The sequence below is a fragment of the Maniola hyperantus genome, chromosome 10 (assembly GCF_902806685.2).
Source record: "Maniola hyperantus chromosome 10, iAphHyp1.2, whole genome shotgun sequence".
Classification (NCBI taxonomy): Eukaryota; Metazoa; Arthropoda; class Insecta; order Lepidoptera; family Nymphalidae; genus Maniola; species Maniola hyperantus.
The window spans coordinates 15,227,290-15,247,401 of NC_048545.1; the positions used below are offsets into that span (position 1 = coordinate 15,227,290).

Genomic DNA, 20,112 nt, shown 5'->3' on the forward strand with positions numbered 1-20,112 from the left:
TGTAAATTTCAAATAGAAACTACCCGCCGTAACAGTTTTGCCATTTTAAGATTAAGTTTTTAGAGTAGTAGATATATTATAATTCTTACATGCAATTGAATAACTTCATAACCGAAGGGTGCAGTGGTAGGAATAGCTGTAACCATGGGTCGTCCCCCGTTGACAAATCTGGGTGCATTGTCATTCACATCCTTAATCCTTACGACTACTTTAACGTCAAACTTAGACATCCCTTCGAGAACATCATCAGAAACCGGATAAATCATGTGAGGCAGCTCACGGCTTATCTTTTGCCTTTCAACTCTAACTATAATATCATAAACATCCCTATATTCTCGATCGGGACTTTTAATTAGGTATAAGGTACCATTACGAGGGTCTATAATAAATGTTTTCTTTATATCTGTGTCGTTTTCATTATGTATAAAATATTTCATTTTAAAATTTTCATAATATTCTGTTAAGTTTACAGTCACTAGTTCAATAGGAGTGTGAACGTTTTCTTCGATTTCTAATTCATAATATCTTGATATAAATACTGGTTTATCAGAAACTTCAATCTCATCAGGTATATCTATTAAACTTAACATAACTAGGGCTGTAGAACTTAAACTGGGTGATCCTAAATCAGAAGCAACGACTGTGACATTATGTACTTTCTGAGTTTCATAGTCTAATTTTGTTGTGGTGGTCAAGATACCTTCCTTAGAATCGATGGCAAACATGTTAAGTTGATTTATTTTTTGCGGCAAAGTGTAAAGAATTAATCCATTCCCATTACCAACGAAGTCAGAATCGTTAGCATAAACCCTAGTTACTGTAGTACCAATAGGAGCATTTTCTTCTAAAGTTGCCTTATATACAGGTATCATCATAACTGATTCGAAATTGTGGTTTGAAATTTCATCAGCTTCAGGATGTTTCCATTCTAACAAATCATCATAAGCGAAGAATTTTGGAGCGTTATCATTGACATCTAGTACTTGAATTTCTACGCTCACGGATGAAGATAATTTCTTATCATTTCCATTATCACGCGCAACTACTGTTATAGTATATTTGTCTTCCTTTTCTCGATCCAAAACACCGTTTACACTAAAAACGCCACTCAAAGGGGATATTTCAAATGGAATTTCTTTACTTGACGGTTGGATAAAGTAAGTCAAATTAGCATTTTGACCAAAATCGGCATCTGTTGCGTCAACTTTACCTAAAATCCGTCTACTATATTGAGCCTCTTCTACGTTAAAATTGTACCATGATTTCTTGAACATAGGAAAATGATCATTAACGTCTTTGACAAAAAATCTTATAGTAATCTGATCGCTTAATTCTCCACCATCCAAAGCGGTCACATTTAATCGAAACTCTGATTCTGGTGGTAAAGTTCTTGCAACAATAATATGACCGTATCGTTCATTTATTACGAAATATCGTTTGACTTGTAATAAGTTCGGAGGTAATGCATATGGAGGTAGAAATACCTCTGAAGTAAATTCATATCTTATCTGTCCATTTATACCACTATCCATATCTACAGCATTCAACTTTAATACTATCGTTCCTATTGCAATATTTTCGGGCATTAAAAAAAGAGGCGAATCTGCTGTTATAGGAAAAGTTTTCTTAGGTATTGCTTCAATCTTGGCTACTTTGTTAGTTATGTTATTTATTATTTCTTTGTAAATTTGAATAGGGGCACTTTCATCTACTTCTAATAAATCTACTGGTTCTCCTAATGGAATTAATATTTGGTTGAATTTAGGTACATTATCATTTTCATCTAATACTGTTATCGTCAGTTTTGCTTCTGACTTTAAACTGCCTTTGTCTCTTGCTACAATTTTCAATAAATAGACACTCTTCTCCTCTCTATCTAATTTATTACCAATGTATGATACCACTCCCGTGTCTTCGTTAATGCTAAATAGATCATGTCCGTCACCAAAAATAGTATACATAAATACAGCATTTTGGTCCATATCTGCATCTTTAGCTCGTATTTTATTTGACATTGTGACTTCTGTTCCTGTTTTTGCATTTTCAGTAATAAAACCTTCATAAGATAACATATCAAAAATAGGTGGGTTATCATTTTCATCATCTACATGTATTGTAATTTGATATAACCCAGCTCCTGAGATAACTCCTTTATTGAATTCTGCAATTACTGTCATTCTGTATGTATCCTTTTTTTCTCTATCTAACGCTTGCTGAGCATAAATAGTTCCATCTGGTCCTGAGGGAAAATGAAATATTTGAAACTGGGTTGTTTTTTTTAAATAAGCAATTAAACAAAGTAGCGAAGTACATAGTTTTTACCTATAGCAATTTCATCAGCGACGTCTTGTTGGTTTGCAATTATGAATTTGATGTTTCCATTATTAGTTGCAAAAGAACTAATATTCACGGGAAAAATGTGTCCAATTGTAGCCCCCGCTACATTTTCCTTGACGTGAAACACAAACGGCGAATGCGTCCCCCTGAAAACGAAAAGCGATGTTATTGTGAATTCAAGGACTTAAATAGTTAAATAAAATATAGAGTAATTACTTCAAAAAGACACCTCTCTCGTCGTTCACATCAACCACGTGGACAGTGGCATTTGTTGTTATTGTTACGTTCAGTTTCTCTAGAATAGCTACAGCTTCAAAGTCATACAGAGGTCTTTCAAACTTTGAGAGTTCGTTTATAACTGTGATTACACCTGATCTTTCCTCTACTGCAAAAGGTACTGAAAACCAAAAATCCGTTTTATTAATAATTTATTCTCACACTAGAAAATTTTAGTTTAAAATATTCAGTTACGAACCTCCTTCTTCATATCCATGTAGTAGATCGTAAGTAACATCGCTTTTTTCAGAAGCATCATTTACTTTTATTTGACCGACACTCGTCCCAATGCCAACGTTTGATCCAACCCAAAATTCATAGGGCGCACCTATGAAGTCAGGCCTGTCCGATTTTGAACCTTGAAATTGAAGCTTGTTAAGTCTTTTCGAATTTTTTATAAAATATCTGCAATATTTCTTAACTTGTATCATTTAAGATGATGTATTAGATAATAGGGCTACTGAATAAGACTATTATTACCTTTAAGACTTCCAATGACATCGATAGTTACAACTGCCAAAGAATATCGTCTCTCACTAGGATTTGCAGGTTGATCGGATGCTTCAATAAAAAGAGCATGCCTTCCTTCCAACAATCGTGACTCTACTAAAGTTATCATTCCAGATTCAGCATCAACTTGAAACGGTGATGTGATCGTCAAGTTACTCGTTCTTTGTAAATCATATAGCACTATCCCGTTTCTTCCTAAATCTGGATCAACAGCTTTTACTTTACCGATTTCCGTACCAATATCTGCATCAAATGCAACTGAGAATTCGTATAAGTTACTTGGTATGAAAACTGGATTGTTATCATTTGCGTCAAGTAATGTGACTTCTACTGTAACAAATGACATAAGTTGATGTGTTTCTTCCATGAATTCAATATTCTCGCTATTTGTCCCTAATTTATCAGGAAACACGTATGTTGTTTTGTCTTTAACTGGTGTTCGAACTGTGGGGTTACGATGCCATTTTGAAAGCCTTTGTTTATCTAGAAATGTGCCAACAATACTTGGATTCTTTTCTTTCGCGTATACTTTCATTCGTAGTGATGAATGCTGTTCCCTGTCCAATTCAGTCTGGAATAAACGAAATATACAAATGTGATAGTCCATTTTTTTCTGTTTGTTTTCTGCACAAAGAAATTTTACTACAGTTGATAAAATTTGTTATTGTTGTTTGTTTAGTGACTTTTGATTGTGCTACACGGCACAATTTACTTCACCAAAGACACTAGTTAATTTGTAAAATTTGTTAAAGCGTTTGTGAAATAGATATTTTGTAATAATATTTGCATAATAAAACTTACTTGATTCCTAACAGTAAGCCAGCCAGTTCTAGGGTCAATAGAGAAGGCACCTCTGGGATCGTTTAGTTGGTAGGTGAACTCTCCGTTATCCCCTTGATCTTTGTCCGCCGCCATGACTTGCAGTACACTAAAACCTGTAAAGTATAATTGTCAACTGTTACCAGCGATCTTTTATCTAGTTACAGCTGTTGATTTCAGGGATACAGATTTATCTACACTTAAGTGCTCATTCTGCGCAGGAAACAAAAGTCTAATAAAATCGCCTACTGCACAAATACAAGGTTATCATGATCAACCCATCGCCGGCTCACTACAGAGGACGGATCTCCTCTCAGAGTGAGAAGGATTTAGGCCATAGTCTACCACGCTGGCCATGTGCGGATTGATAGACTTCATACGCCTTTGAGAACATTATGGAGAATTCTCAGGCATGCAGGTTTCCTCGCGATGTTTTCCTTCACTGTTAAAGCGAGTTATATTTAATTACTTAAAAACGCACATAACTCCGAAAAGTTGAAGGTGCGTGCCCGGGATCGAACCCCCGACCTCCGTCCTAGAAGGCGGACGTCCTAACCACTAAGCTATCACAGCAAAAACACAAGGTCAGTAGTCTCTTTTACATGAAATAAGCTGTGACAACCGTAGTAAAGATTTATATTTACCGTTAGGCAAATTTTCAACAATGCTGATGTTATAGAAGTCGACCTCGAACTCTGGCAGGTTATCGTTGAGATCCAGTATCTCCACCTCCACCCTTGCCACTGCTGTTTTCAAGGGATTATCCACTTGCGATGCCTGGATTTGCAAGACGAAAGTGTTGCCTGAAAGAATGAAAAATATTATATATCAGTGAGATTTGTTTTTCAGTGTTTAAAACATCTGGACTACAACTTCTGATAATTTTCCTGTGCTTACAACTAAGCACTTTTAAAATCCCATGAGAACTCTTTGATTTTCCGGAATAAAAAAATCTATATCACTTTCCAAAAAAAAATTAGTTTAGCGAAAAATCACGTTGATCTGTTGCAGTTTGTCAATCCAAACACATTTTTGCGTTTATCATTTCCACCTTGAATAATGTATCTTTCAAATGATGAAAGAATTTTTGAATTCGGATGAGTAGTTTAAAAAATTACTTCCTAATTCCAAACTTACAAACTTTACCTCTTTATAATACTATGTATAGATTCTCACCAGGCAATGGAGGCTCCGCATCCAAGTCCACTTCTTTCTCCAGAAACAAGCTCCCATTGAGAGCACTCAGCAGAAACAAGCGACGGTCATTGCCGGAGATCAGCTCGTAACGTACTGGCGCGGCGACTCCTGCGTCCTGGTCAAACGCCCGTATCGGCTGCTCGAACGATAACTCCTTGTGGATTCTTTTGCCCTGGTATCAAAATTCAATGTTTGCTGAGCTGGGACCCTTTTTCGGGTTGTGCCATACATGACAGTTTGTTCCGGCGCTTCTTTTGCTTGAAGCATGTTGGGCTTATGCTCAGTTGGAAGAAGCGCCGGAATAACCAGCTCTTAGTTATAAGATGTGATGTGTGGCACAGTTTGGAAAGTAAACGTCATTTCTTTCTTTCTTCTTTCATGAAAAGTTAAACAATTTTTTTTAGCAAGCAAAAAGCAATGATGAGGTTTAGGTTGGAGCGCGCTTGCCTTGAAGATGCGCGCTTGCCTAGAACGTGCCTATTCAATCTTGCTTTGAAGGTATTTAGATTGTACGTGGCAGGAAACATAGACACTGAGGGTTTAGTGGTTCGTATCAGAAAATAGGAACGTTGAGCAAATACGTTTTGTGCGAGTGGATTAGATCTAAATCTGTAAGAGAAAATTTTAAGCTATGATTGCTCGAAAATACGACGAAACGCTTCTAGAAAAGGTACGCAGTGCCCTGTCCTTAAGTTTGGCTCGTCTTGACGTCAGTGCCCCACTGCCTTGCCTCCTGATCTTTGTAATATTTTATGCAGGCTAACTTTATCGCTTACGTCAGGATTCCACCAATGGTTCAATTTATACTGAAAGCAAATTATACTGAGAAAAGCCGGCATTAAACTTTTTTAACATAATAACAATGATGTGGATATTTTTGCAAAATACTTACCAGTATAGGGTAGAATTCAGATATTCTGGTACGGTAGACATCAAGGGTGAACTTGGGTGGCAGATCGTCGTTGTCTTGGACCAAAATGTGTACTGTAGTGTTGGAGCTCCGAGGGGGCGATCCACGGTCCTGAAATATATAGCAAAAATAAAGTTCCATCATCATCATCATCATCATCTCAACCTATTGCTGTTCCACTACTGACTCTCATCAGAATAAGAAGGACTTAGGCCATAGTCTATCATGCTGGCCAACTGCATATTAACAGACTTCACAAACCTTTGAAAACATTAGGGTCATGGCTAAACGGTTGAGGAGTGGACTGAATTCCGAAAGGTCGCCGGTTCAAACCCCAGCCGTTGCATTATTGTCGTACCTGCACCTAGCACAAGCTTTACGTTTAGTTGGAGGGGAAAGAGGAATATTATTAACGATTAGCATGGCTGTCTTTGAAAAAAATGAGAACTTTCAGATATGCAGGTTTCTTCACGATGGTTTCCTTTATACTGTTAATCTTAGTATACTAAAATTACCACGAAATTCCTAGCTAAAACCATTTAAAATAAAAGATATTTAAATAGAATCTAACTCTTTAGCAAATTCTAGGCATAAGATATCCTTAGAACTTCAGATTAAAATTATTTCAATCTCGCGTTTTTCGTAACCAATCACCCGAGAATTTGAACTCTTTAGTGAATTACAAACTGTAGTTCATTAAAATTTCACCAACGCCCTATTAGCACCCTTTAGATTCAAAATATCAAAGTTATTTTTTATCGTCAGGTTTTATTATTTTGTCGACAATGTTTAAAAGTTTGGAACCCTCGTGGCTTTAGTTTTAAGTTTGCGTAATAATTATCATTTATCTTACAAATCTAACACCATACCAGACCATCAATAAGAGTAATTTATTACCTATTTTGAATAAATCATTTGACTTTGACTTTGACTTTGACTATGTTATTTTAAGCCAAAAAAGTCTTAAACAATATTATTATTTTAAGGGCAAAATAATAAAATTACAAATTGATAATGTAAACGTTTTATTTCTGACTAAGTAAATTATTCAAAACTTCTGTTGCATTATAAATTACTAGACTAGATAAAGCTCGCGACTTCGTGGATTTACGTTTTTAAAAATCTCATAGGAACTCTTTGATTTTGCGTTTTACGGGAAGTAAAGTAAGCCTATGTCTATAGGATACAAGCTAACTCTATAATTATAGTCTTTGAAGTACGTACCTACGACTTCGTCCACGTGGATTTAAATTTTCAAAAAACTTAAATCCACGAAAAGCGATCACCCGAAAATACAGCATTACGCGTTGGAAGCCCCCCCACCCCCCACAAGGTTATAGAAACGCGTCTCTCGAGAGCAACTTCATCCCCTATCGTGCTGCTGTAGTAGATGTCTATTTGTTGACTATGATGATGATGATGACAATTTTACAATAAAGATCTTAGCTACAGTCCTTACCGAAGCAGTTATAACAAGCAGGAACTCCTTGTCCCCGCTATCGAAGTCCAGTGGCTTGTTGAGGATCAAAGCTGGTTTGTGGGAGCTCTCAAGAGCAAAGCGGCCGTCTTCATCCCCTGCCGTGATGCTGTAGTGGACGTCTGAGTTTGGCGTGTTGGGTTTATCCCGGTCGAATGCTCGGATGCCTTTAAAGATTGTGAGACCTGGAAATTTTTCATTGGTTTCTTTGAAATTAAATGAAAAGTATTTATTTATTTTATATAGGACATCCAATGGTAGTCTTGATACCGGTTCGGAAAGCAATTTCTATTGAGAAGAACCAGCAAGAAACTCAGCAAATGCCCTTTTTTAAGGATTAGGTATTACTGTATTTTGTGGTGGTTACGGCTTGATATGCTTTCTGAGACCACGAAAGATAAAAAAGGCCAAATTCAGAACACCTAAATCGGTTATAATCGGTAATAAAAAATAATTTATTATAACATTGAAATGTAGTTTATATAATTTCACCTGTCGGTGTGAGTTCGTCCACGGTGACTCGATACGGCGTATCCTGGAACTTGGGCACGTTGTCATTGATGTCTTCTATGTACACTGTTACTGACAGGAAAGCCGATATCTACAAGAGAAAAAAAAGGGATATAAAAAACTGGCCAAAAAAACGAGCGTAATCACATTTTCATGGTTCATGTATGTATTTCGCCATAATTTCTAAAATACTAAACGGATTTGGATGTTTGGGATATTATTAGAATCCTTCTGTGTAATATAATTCTAAGTGACACTGGCTATAGCTTTTTTTTTGAAAAAATCAATATGGCGGCTAAATGGCACTATTCTCAAAGATGTCAAAAAAATAGTCTCCGTTTTGAAAGGGCAGTCGTTTCTAGGGTTCCGTATCCAAATGGCAAAAAACGGAACCCTTATAGGATCACTTTGTTGTCTGTCTGTCTGTCCGTCTATCGTGTCTGTCAAGAAAACCTATAAGGTACTTCCCGTTGACCTAGAATCATGAAATTTGGCAGGTATTTCTTATAGCAGACATTCGGAGAAAAATCTGAAAACCGTGAATTTGTGGTTACATCACACAAAGCAAAATTGTGGTCATAAACTAATAATTAGTATTTGCAATTTTGGAAGTAAGATAACTGTATTAAATCGGGTATCATATGAAAGTGCTTCGCCTGTGCAGTCTGAAACAGATTTTTATTTATTTTTATGCATCATAGTTTTTGAATAATCGTGCAAAAGCTCGAAAAATACTATTGTAGTACGGAACCCTCGTTGCGCGAGCCTAACTAATTACGACTTGATGACAAATATTATTTTACTTAATAGCAATTCTTGTTGCATTGTTAAGAATAAAGTGCGACAAAGAAAATTTTCGTCCGCCAAGCGGCCCACCCTCGCGTTTCAACACGGCGATATAGCTTCCCGGGGCATTGTCGCAGTCACGGCCAGTAGGTACAGCTGAACGCGGAGAAGATTAAATTCTCAAGAGAGGCCGACTTCCAAACTGGGTGAAGGTTAATCGTTGAGGTTGTCCTGTGACTTTTGGTAAGAGTTTTCTCGTATTAGAAGCAGGGAAGCGATCCGTTACATCGTTTTGAATAGCATAATTTTCTAATTTGGAAGACAAAATGACAGTTTCTATGAAACCCAATCAGTTTCTACATGGAATCATCTATAAATGGTAAACAACATGGCAGTCGGTATAGTGACGAAATTTAAAAAAAAATTTCCGGGAATCAAATTGGTACCTACTAGAAACCGCCATAAACTGGTAACGCCGCTATATTGTAGGCTTAGAGTAAAGCAATCCTTTGTGGTGGTAGTCGCAAACAAAGTATTTTTTTTTTAATTCAGATACAAGTCAGCCTTTATCTGCAATCTCACCTGATGGTAAGTGATGGTGCAGTCTAAGATGGAAGCGGGCTAACCTGGAAGGGGTATGGCAGTTTTTATTAAACCCATGTTTCTACGCGGCATCGTACCGGAACGCTAAATCGCTTGGTGGCACGGCTTACCCCTTCCAGGTTAGCCCGCTCCCAACTAAGACTGCATCGTCACTTACCACTAGGTGAGATTGCAGTCAAGTGCTAATTTATATCTGAAATTTTAAAAAAAATCTTTTCTCACTTCCAAGAAATTTATTGTCGCCAGTGCAAAAAATTATAATAAAACCTAAAAAACCTCCTCCTTTTGTATTCCTAAAAATACCTGGTGATTTATCGCAGAGAAGTAACGCGGCATTTCGCGATCCACGAGAGTTCCTTCAACCGGAAGTGATCGTCTGTTTATCAGCATTTTATATTCAGACGTGGAAGTACCGTTTTTCTTTTTTTTTCTTGAAAATGTTACAATAAAACTTAAAATTTATGCTTTAAATTTTATTGTAACGTTTTAGTTTTTATATTTTTGCCGTCTGTTGAAAACACTGGGAGTTTTCAGACTGGATTATTGTTTTTTTTTTTTTGAAGAAATCATTGGAGGAAATATTTTGCATACTCGTAGTTCACTATAAATCAGGGTGGCAGGCGAAGTGATGTCCAAATAATTATATTTAGAGTTTTAGACACCTTATATTATACTAGCTGATGCCCGCGACTTCGTCCGCGTGGTATCAGGTTTTTTTAAAATCCTGTGGGAACTCTTTGATTTTCCGGAATAAAAAATGGCCTATGTCACTCTCCAGGTCTTTATCTATACCCAAAAAAAATCACGTCAATCCATAGCACCGTTGCGACGTGATTGAAGGACAAACCAACAAACCAATAAACCAACAAACAAACACACTTTCGCATTTATAATAAGGGTAAATCTGTATATATAAAATTCAAAGTCCTGACTGACTGACTTAGTGTATATCAACGCACAGCCTAAACCGCATGGTCCTAGAGTCGTGAAATTTGGAGGGAGTGTAATTTTTAAAGAATGGGTATCCACCATTGACTTATATATTACTTCGTAAGGACAGGGCCATTGAACAAGCAAAATGGCACCGACTCGTTGGTCCTAAAATGTTTGTTTAGCATTAGCACCAATGCAACCTCAGTGTCGTCTGGATTCAACCGGTTTAAACGGGTCATTTATTGGTATCTAAGAGCTAGCGCTGATTTATTTGGTTCCAAAACCGTGAAAAATTTTGTTCGCTTGGGCATATCTTGTCATTTATATCGATGGTATCCACTAAAAAATATTTTTTCGAAATTCCACCCCATTCGAATCAATAAAGTTGTTCAAATTAAAATAAATTAAAAGCCTTATGCCGTCTCTGGAAAGCAAGCTAATGTGCAACAAATTGCATCAACATTTGTTAAACATTTAAAAATATACTGTAAAGAGCTAGCAGACAGACACATAAACTTTCGCATTATTTTATGAAATTAGTATGGATGTTTTCTTTACCAAACTGTTAATTCAGCTAAAAAGCCACGCTCGTTCGTTAGCTCGAAAGCAGAGGTCAAGTGGGGAGGTTTATTTCAATGTCGCTGAAAAGAAAATATAATTGTAGACAGGCTGTGAATTACAACTCCACTAGACCTAGATTTAGCGTGCCTAATGAAGCTTTGTTTTATGTCTCTTGTTGTTACGGAACATTTATTATAAAAAAGTTAAAAACCTTTTATATAACTTTAGTCAAGGCTTTTTATATAGTGGTAAATTAAACTAGTAAACGATTCAAAAGCAATTGTAATAAGTCAACTTGAATAAATATATATTCTATTCTATTCTATAGCTTTTAAAGAGAGAGCCAGCGCGTGCCAGACCTGTCTTATTTAATAAAAGCTGAAAGTTGCCCTGCGTATTGTCCCAAGGTGGCTATGGGAGATAACAGGTAATAAAAGAAAGTGAGGTAACCACAAATTCACGGTTTTCGGATTTTTCCCCTTACATGTGTTATAAGACCTACCTACCAAATTAAATGATTCTAGGTCAACGGGAAGTACCCTACTTATAGGTTTCTTGACAGACAGACAGACATACAACTAAGTGATCGTATATAAGGGTTCCTTTTTTCCTTTTGAAGTACGGAACCCTTAAAATAAAGAAAGAAAGAATAAGTTAGCCATAAAAATCCATCAGGTGTAGTTTAGCACGAAAAACGAATTTCCCTTCTCATTTTCCTGTCAGAGTGTAATATTAATATTCTATATTCATAATAAGTGAAGACACATTGTTTCCGCAGTCGAGCGGCTGTTTTGAAGGGAATTATGCAAATAAGTGAAGTATTTGGGTAAACAATGTCGTCTGGATACAGCGATACAGTCACACTAGATGATCCTTCAGTTTGTCCTCCTAAAAACTAACCGAATGTTGGGCGATGGAGAGAGCTATGCTTGGAGTTTCTCTACGTGATCAAATCAAAAATGAGGAGATCTGTAGGAGAACTAGAGTAACCGACTTGGCTGAACGGATTGCGAAGCTGAATAGCCTGTAAGTTCCATCTAAGTGGAAATTCCTTTATGGAAAAACCGGCCAAGTGCGAGTCAGGCTCGCGCAATGAGGGTTCGCAGGGAGGGTACTACAGTCGTATTTTTTCGACATTTTGCAGGATAATTCCAAAACTATGATACATAAAAATAAATAAAAATCTGTTTAAGTATGCACAGGTGAAGACCTTTCATATGATATAGTCACTCACTTCGAAAGTTGAAAATACTAATTATTAGTTCGTGACCACAATTTTTTTTTGTGTTACCTAACCCTAAATTCACGGTTTTTAGATTTTTCCCCAAATGTCAGCTATAAGATCTACCTACCTGCCAAATTTCATGATTCTAGGTCAACGGGAAGTAACCTGTAGGTTTCTTGACAGACAGACAGACAGACAGACAACAAAGTGATCCTATAAGAGTTCCGTTTTTCTTTTGAGGTACGGAACCCTAAAAATGTCTTAAACCAGAATAACGATTGATGCAGGTTTTACGAAATCGCCCTACAGATTAAAAAAAAACTTTACAGTGCCACTTCCAGCCATGAGTATTTCTGGGAGCCTCACCCATGGCGTTCCCGTTCTCAGCGAGGTTCAGTGAACTTCATCTAAAAAGGAGTCTTTATACGTTTTACGGCGCACGTTGTAAAAGCTAACGTGAAATCGTTTCGGCCTTATTGGGTTTATACACTTTATAGTGCCGAGTGCGTACGAGATTTATTGTTTCCTATGTTATGGGTTAAAGCGATATGGCTTCGGCTTCCTAGTCGAGGGGTCCAGGGTTTGATGACGCATCTCAAAACTTATCCGTTCAATTAAGTATCACTTGCTTTAACGGTAAAGGAAATGTTATCGTGAGGAAACCATAAAAATAATGTACATCGACCATTAAGACCGACAAAACCTCATATAGATATAGTGACAGAGACAACGCTCTACAAAGCCGAAATGTCATTCTAAAGGGCGATGTAGATACATTACTTTCTGCAATAGGTGAAAAAAGTTGTGATTTCTTGTAAAAAAAAAAAAAAAAAAAATTTGGGAATTTAAAAAAATCCTTCCAGTACGTTTTTTGAATGGCCGGCTCGGCACCGGAACCGGCGGCGTTACGGCAAAGGAGGAAATTGTAAGTAGGTATGATGCGTTTTCCATTCACCGACAAACGGTACATCGACTGATACAATATTGCCATGCCAATGTCGGTGCCTTCATAAAATGCTTTTTATGAAGGCGCCAGTTTTAACGCAACCAGTGGTTAAGACGTCGGCCTTTTGTTTGAGAGGTCGGGGGTTCGACAAACACTAATTAGGTACGTATCAGAGTTACTTATGTGTAATTAATGTTTTACAGGATATATTTTGGAGAGTGTGCTCAGGAGCTGCTCGATCTTGTCCCCCCTTCACCTCTCTACCACCGTACCGCAAGAGACCGGGGTAGTTTCCACCCCTATGTCAACATTCCATGTTCGCGTACGAAACGCTTTGCGTCATCGTTCCTTATCTGCTAGGGCTATAGGCATGTAGGCTAGGGTCTGGACTACACTGATCTCCAGAGTCTGGAGATCAGTGTTTCCTGCCAATTATAATCCGGGTATCTTTAAAACAAGAGTGAACTGGCACCTTCTAGGCAAACGCGTCCCATCTTAGTCCACATCATCACTTGCCATCAGGTGTGATCGTGGTCAAGCGTGCGCCTATAATGAATATTAAAAAAACTTTCAAGCAATTAAATACCTATCAATTAACTATGGTGAAGGAAAACATCGTGAGAAAATTTGTATGCCTGAGAACACAGGAGAGTCAATGTTCTCAAAATTGTGTGAAGTCTGTCAATCCACACTTAGCGAGCGTGGTGGACTATTGCCTCTTCTTAACTTTTCGAAGTTATGTGTGTGTAGGTACCTATATTTGATATCACTTGCTTGAACGGTAAAGGAAAACATCGTGAGGAAACCTGCATGTCTGCAAATTCGCCATAATGTTCTCAAAGGTGTGTGAAGTTTGCCAATCCACACTTGGCGAGCGTGAAGGACTATGCCGTAAAGTTGTGGGCCGGCGATGGGTTGATGATGGTGAAGGAAAGAGTACCTACGTATTAATATTTTGGTTTTATAGTTACCAGATCGTCGCCGGTGTCGAAGTCGCAGCCCAGACGGAACTTGACCACGTTCTGAGGCGAGTCGCTGTCCACCAAGCTGTCCACGCTCTGCGCCAGTACCACTGACACGTGTGTGCGGTTCACGTCGCGGTAAGTGAACAGATGCGCGTCTTCCTCCCTGTCCACCGGCTGCAGGACCAGGTTCTTTCTGAAAAATCATATTAGAATAACTACATAAAACTTATAAAATCATAATTATCAATTTTCGACGTTACAAAAATTACAGACAATTAATTAACACACATAGCTTAGATAGACCTCCTAGATACATATTTTATTTTCTGGTGTAAGTACAAATAACATTTTGATGTTTATATACAGTGAGTAAATAATTTATTTATATTTTGTAAGGGTCAAATAATTTTGTCTCACTATTTTTTTCCCCCACCCGCGAAGTTTCAATTTTGTATTTTAGATTTGTTATCAAAAGCGACATCTGCTAATACTCGTAAGAACTAAATGACCACAAGGTGTCTCAATCGTTTTCGTTTGACATAATATGTCACTAGTACAACTTACAAAGTCTTCAATCAATTTAGATATTTAAGTTAAAAATATTAATTAATTTAAATTAGGATCAAGTCATAAAAAGACAATTGCTATGAGTAAAAAGTTGCTAAACATTTCACTCTACGAAATATTAAAATTTAAAAAGCGACATCTATCACTATTATTACGAACGAGCACTTTGAATAGTAGTTTTATGAATCTTTCATAGATGGCGCTAGTCAAACCTAGTTCTTCATGAAATTCCCATGACACCACTTTTCGAAATATTGTAGACAGATCCATTACTTGGAGGCGTTTATAAAATGTAGTTCAGGTGGTTATCACCATAAATACACTTTTCCATCAACGTCCCAACGGTTTTTAATAGTCGTTATCTTTAACAGTATAGCGAAGTGGAAAACGAGGCACGACATCTTTATTTTGTCCTAGTTCACAAGCATGTATCTGCTAGAGTGGGGCAGCTAGGCTGTTGTCAATAAATTGTTGCGCTGGTTAAGCAACTTTAACCCAAGTTGGTAACTGGATGGGTGATCATACTTTAAGATAGTACCTACCTACAATCTACATTTTAGGTATTTAATAAAGCTGTTTTCTATACTACAACCTACAACGTATTTTATAATTAGGTAGATGTTAAATTAAATTTCGCCATTTGAACATTGAAAGTTGTAATACTAACTTACATTTTCCCGCGATAAAGAATTGGCGATATTTCCTTGAAATCGATTGAGTAGTTAGGGCATAATGAAATGACAAAGACGTAGGTAGGTACCTAATCAAACAAACATACACACTTTCGGTAGGTAGCTATGAACTGTGCGTTAATAGGTCAGTCAGTCAGTCAGTCACCTTTTCCATATAATAATATTTAGATTAGGTACCTATTTGCTAACTGATAACAACTTTTTCTCTGCCTTCGACGTGAATGTGCTATTGATGCAACGTTTATAAAATGTTTATGAACGTATCAAATGTCAAACCAAATAAGCGAAAGCTTAGCGCCTACTTGGTCATTTAGGGTCATCATCATCAGCATACCATCGTCGGCCAACTACTGAGCACTGTTCCCCTCTTGGAATGAGAGGAGTCTACCGAGGCCACGCCACGCTGGCCAAGTGTGGATTGGTAGACTTCACACACCTTTGAGAATATTATGGAGAACTCCCAGGCATGCAGGTTTCCATCTACCTACTACCTACCACGATATTTTTCATCGCCGTTCAAGCAGATGAAATTAAATTTCATTGGTACGCATACAACTTCGAAAAGTTAGAGGCATCTATGTAGCTACGTGCCCGGGATCGAACCCTCGACCTCCCGAATTAGAGGTCTTAAACATTAGGTATAATAATATCAGTTCAGGCATCATGCATATAAAATACAAGCTAAATTGGCAACATTACAAAAAAGCCGGCCAAGGGCGAATCAGACTCGCGCACCGAAGGTTCCGTACTATAGAAGAAGTAAAACGGTAAGTGTCGCAAAAAAAATATTGCAATGATGCTGTAAAACTATTATATTATACAACTATTCCTTTCATGTCGATAGCTTTAATAATAATTACGGAAATAATCGATTAAGACAGACAGACAGACAGTCGGATGGAGAAAGTCGCACTTTTAGGGTTCCAATTGTACCATTTTGGCACGGAACCCTATAGTAAAGATAATGATAAAACGACTATTGTATCACAATCATAAATCACGGGCTTCCTTGAAAAGCGTGTACAATCTGATAATAACTGAGCAAGCAACACCGCGTGTCGCGCACTAGTTATGCGGCTAATATGTTTGTGGACTGTGTATTGCTCAATATTCTCAATTAGCTCATAGCTGGATGTTGCCAGACTGCATTAAGAGCTGATAAAAATGATAAAATTTACGAAATTTCCTGCCAAAAGATTTATGTGGTCAAAAGTGGGTCAAAAGACGTAATAGGTAGGTAACCTATTGATTTGCTAATTTTACAAAATGATTGAAGTTAAAAAAATACTATTTTAGATGTTTTTTTGACATCTTTTTCTTCAAATCATTTGATTTCTCTCATCCACTATCGTGAACTTCAAGCATACGTAAGTATAGTATGTATATCTATACTAGATAATGGCCACGTCTCCGTCCGCGTGGATTTGTGGTGATTTAAAAATCCCGCGATGAGTCTTTGTTTTCCCGAAATGAAAAACGGTAGGCCATGAAAAGCTAGCAAACAGACAAACTTTCGCACAATATTATTTAAAATTTTAAAACTTTCCGTTGAATCCAGCTGATTTTTAGGGTTTCGTACCACAAAAGGAAAAAAGAAACCTTTATTAAAAAAAAAAAGGAATATTAGCCATGCTTGTTATGAATAATATTCCCGTTTCCCATCCAACTTAGCGTAAAGCTTGTGCTATAGGAGTAGGTACGACAATAGTGCAACGGGTGACGTTTGAACTGCCGACCTTTCGGATTTCAGTCTTGAGCTATTGAGGCTCTATACGATTACTTTGTTGTCTGTCTTTCGTGTTAGTCAATTCGGAGGAATCAAAAGTCACTCTATGATACTTCCCGTTGATCTAGAATCATGAAATTTGGCAGGTCGCAATGTGGTAGTAAAATAGATAAAAATCCCATGTAAGTACCGCCGTAATATATACCATAAACGACTATCTAGGTATGTATCTACAGAGTTCACAGAAATCATTAGTTGGTGAATGAATTTTATATGAATGTTGCGATATTTTATGCCGTAACAAAGTTTCCGGCCTCTTTACTGAGGACATGTTACATACGCCCTACATATTAGGTATAGGTATCTTGCCTAAAAATCACTTGATAATCCCTAATTTTATTTATTGAAAATATAGCCTATGTTACTCAGGCATAATGTAGCTTTCCACTGGTGAAAGAATTTCAGTTCAAAAACAAAATCGGTTCAGTAGTTTCAGAGATAACCCAAGTTTTTTAAAACATAAATCCAAGCGAAGTTGCGAGCATTTTCTAATAAGTATAAAATCAGGTATTTATTCTGAGATTGGAATATATGAACAATTTGTTTTAATATGGTTAACAAAATATAAACTATTAATAAACTTAAATCTAAAAAAACAACATTAAATTAAAACTAAAATAAGTAAGTATAAAATAATTTTATTTACTAACCTTGGATGCACTTCAACTTGTAGGACCTCTTCCCCCACTTCCAAGTTCTCTGGTATCCTGACGAACTTCAGGTAGTCCCCGACAGGGTAGAAGTTGCAGCCTGCAAAACGAACGAAAAAAGGATGAGATGGATTTAGGCCTTAGTCACGCTGGATTTTTTGGGGTACAACGTAGCCTATTTCACTCTCCAGCTCTTTGATTATATCCATGCAAAAAATCGTGTCGATCCGTTGCGATGTTATTGAAAGACAAACCAATAGACAAACACACTTTTGTATTAATTATTATATCATGGGTAGTGATATTAAAGTAGGGATTCATGATAATAACTAATAGGCCCGTATTTACTTTCAAAAAACTTCTGACAGATTAGCAAAACTTTTCAAAAATACTTAAAAAGCTGCTTAAAATTAATTATGTTCTTAAAAGTAGAACAATTTATTTACTTTTCTAATCTCTGACCTCGTTTTCAAACAGTGGCTTTGAGAAATCCGATTGTCCTATTTGTTATAGAATCAATAGCGGCGGCCGTTGAGAAAAATTTAAACGTTGATAGATTGCGGCAACGCATGCATGGGAAAACGCTTGAAAGTGTACCATTCATTGATAACATACATTTTGTGGTGTTGGGAAACTTAATACGGGGTACCTTTAAATAGAAAGTGGATGCTGCGGGTATACTTTGAAAATATACTTCACAATTTCGACCCTTTATATTGATACTGAAATAATTGTATCACGTAAAGGCCATTTTTGACATCAAGATGTTTCAAGCATCTATAGGTACCTCTACCTACATAATGAAACTACCGTAAATTAAAACTACCTGACTATTCATAAGCACTTTTAAAAAGTTTACATGAATAAAAAAACATTCTATTCTATTCTATTCTATTGTAAAAAGACATCCTGACTGACTGATCTATTATATCAACGCACAACCACGCGCTGAAAAACTTGAAATTTTGACAGTAGGATCCTTTTATGACGTAGGCGCCAAGGAAAGGATTTTCGGGGGCTAAATAGGTGATAAAAGAACGTTATAAGAAAGTCCGTCATTTTCTATAAAAATTGAGCTTTCGGGCAGAAATGAAGAAATACCTACGTTTTTCAAGATCTTAAGAAATTCGATCCCTAACTGATTTTGAAAAATCCCACTCGAAGCCCAATCATCTATTCGAAAATAAAATTACTTGAACACCCTTAGGTTGAATAATATTGTTTGCACATCATAATTTTTTTTTTTTTTTTTTTTTATTGATCACGTAAATTTCACTAATACATTTTAAAATAAACAGTTCGCCATCCTCTGGAAACTGTTAAAGTTTATGTGAGGATGGCGAGTTCGCGTTATACAAATTTAACAAAATCTAGGTAAAAAACTGTTGTAAAAATAGTGCATATTTGTTAATTAGTGCATATTTGTACATTACAAGCTCTATTTTCCCTTGCAAGACTTACATAAAAGTCTGAGTCAGTGTAATTTTAATTTACCTACTGAAAGTTTTCAAAATGAGACTCTGAGTATTACTCGTAGTTATGAAAGAAAAAATCAGGAATGGTCTCATAAAAATGGATAATCAAAGAGAATGTGAGATGAAATGTGATTGCGTCCAGCTAAGTGCATAGCAACAAGAAAATAATGACTTGTGACTACTGATTGCCCATCATCGAGTTTCTTGTAGGTCCTCTTCAGTAGGGAAGTTACAATTTTCATTTTTGCTCCTGTTATGAAAGTGTCTGTCAGATATACATGATACTGATAAACATCGCAATATCTATACTTAAAATAAAACTGTAACTGGAAGATTTCTGTACATCAAAATATATGTTTTGAAAATTAAAGTCGGAGGAAACATTTCTAATATCGATATAGCTAGATTCCAAAATAACTGTTTTTGGAATTTTTTCGGGATAATAATATAAGGATTGGCTATAAATTTTTTGAAAAAAAAAAGCAATATGGCGGTTGTATGGACAGTGGCGTGCAGGTCATAGAGGCATAAATGCACTGCTTACCCAAGTTGTAATAGCTCAACGCATATTTTTTATTATGAACTGCCAGTGAACGGGTTCCTAACTAATGCTACCCTGGCTTCAAACCCTGTGCTCGCCACTATGTATGGTGCCATTTTCAAATGTGGATTTTTTAAAAATTACGATTTGTCCTTAATGTGACATAAGTTACGTTTAGTAATATTAATAATAATAAATAATATAATATTAATAATAATAAATAATATAATATTAATAATAATAAATATTTTATAGTTAAGTAAACTTTTAAAAGTGCTTTCGAATCGTCGGATGCATGTACCACTGGTTCGGAATGCCATTCGTACCGAAAAGAACCAGCAAGAAA

The 20,112-nt window shown here is 36.5% G+C and overlaps 1 protein-coding gene across 1 annotated transcript in view; it reads right to left on the reverse strand.

Moving 5' to 3' along the window:
• Cad89D (cadherin 89D) overlaps window positions 1-20,112 on the reverse strand; it is a 46,544-nt gene that overhangs the window by 6,199 nt on the left and 20,233 nt on the right. Inside the window, exons 2-14 of the mRNA XM_069501439.1 lie at window positions 17,751-17,850; window positions 14,062-14,248; window positions 8,019-8,127; window positions 7,509-7,711; window positions 6,032-6,160; window positions 5,119-5,311; window positions 4,587-4,745; window positions 3,925-4,058; window positions 3,094-3,694; window positions 2,813-2,971; window positions 2,554-2,734; window positions 2,323-2,483; window positions 90-2,239 (exon numbers count right to left, since the gene is read on the reverse strand). Coding sequence (XP_069357540.1) covers window positions 90-2,239; window positions 2,323-2,483; window positions 2,554-2,734; window positions 2,813-2,971; window positions 3,094-3,694; window positions 3,925-4,058; window positions 4,587-4,745; window positions 5,119-5,311; window positions 6,032-6,160; window positions 7,509-7,711; window positions 8,019-8,127; window positions 14,062-14,248; window positions 17,751-17,850 — 4,466 coding nt within the window. The remainder of the gene's footprint in view (window positions 1-89; window positions 2,240-2,322; window positions 2,484-2,553; window positions 2,735-2,812; window positions 2,972-3,093; window positions 3,695-3,924; window positions 4,059-4,586; window positions 4,746-5,118; window positions 5,312-6,031; window positions 6,161-7,508; window positions 7,712-8,018; window positions 8,128-14,061; window positions 14,249-17,750; window positions 17,851-20,112) is intronic.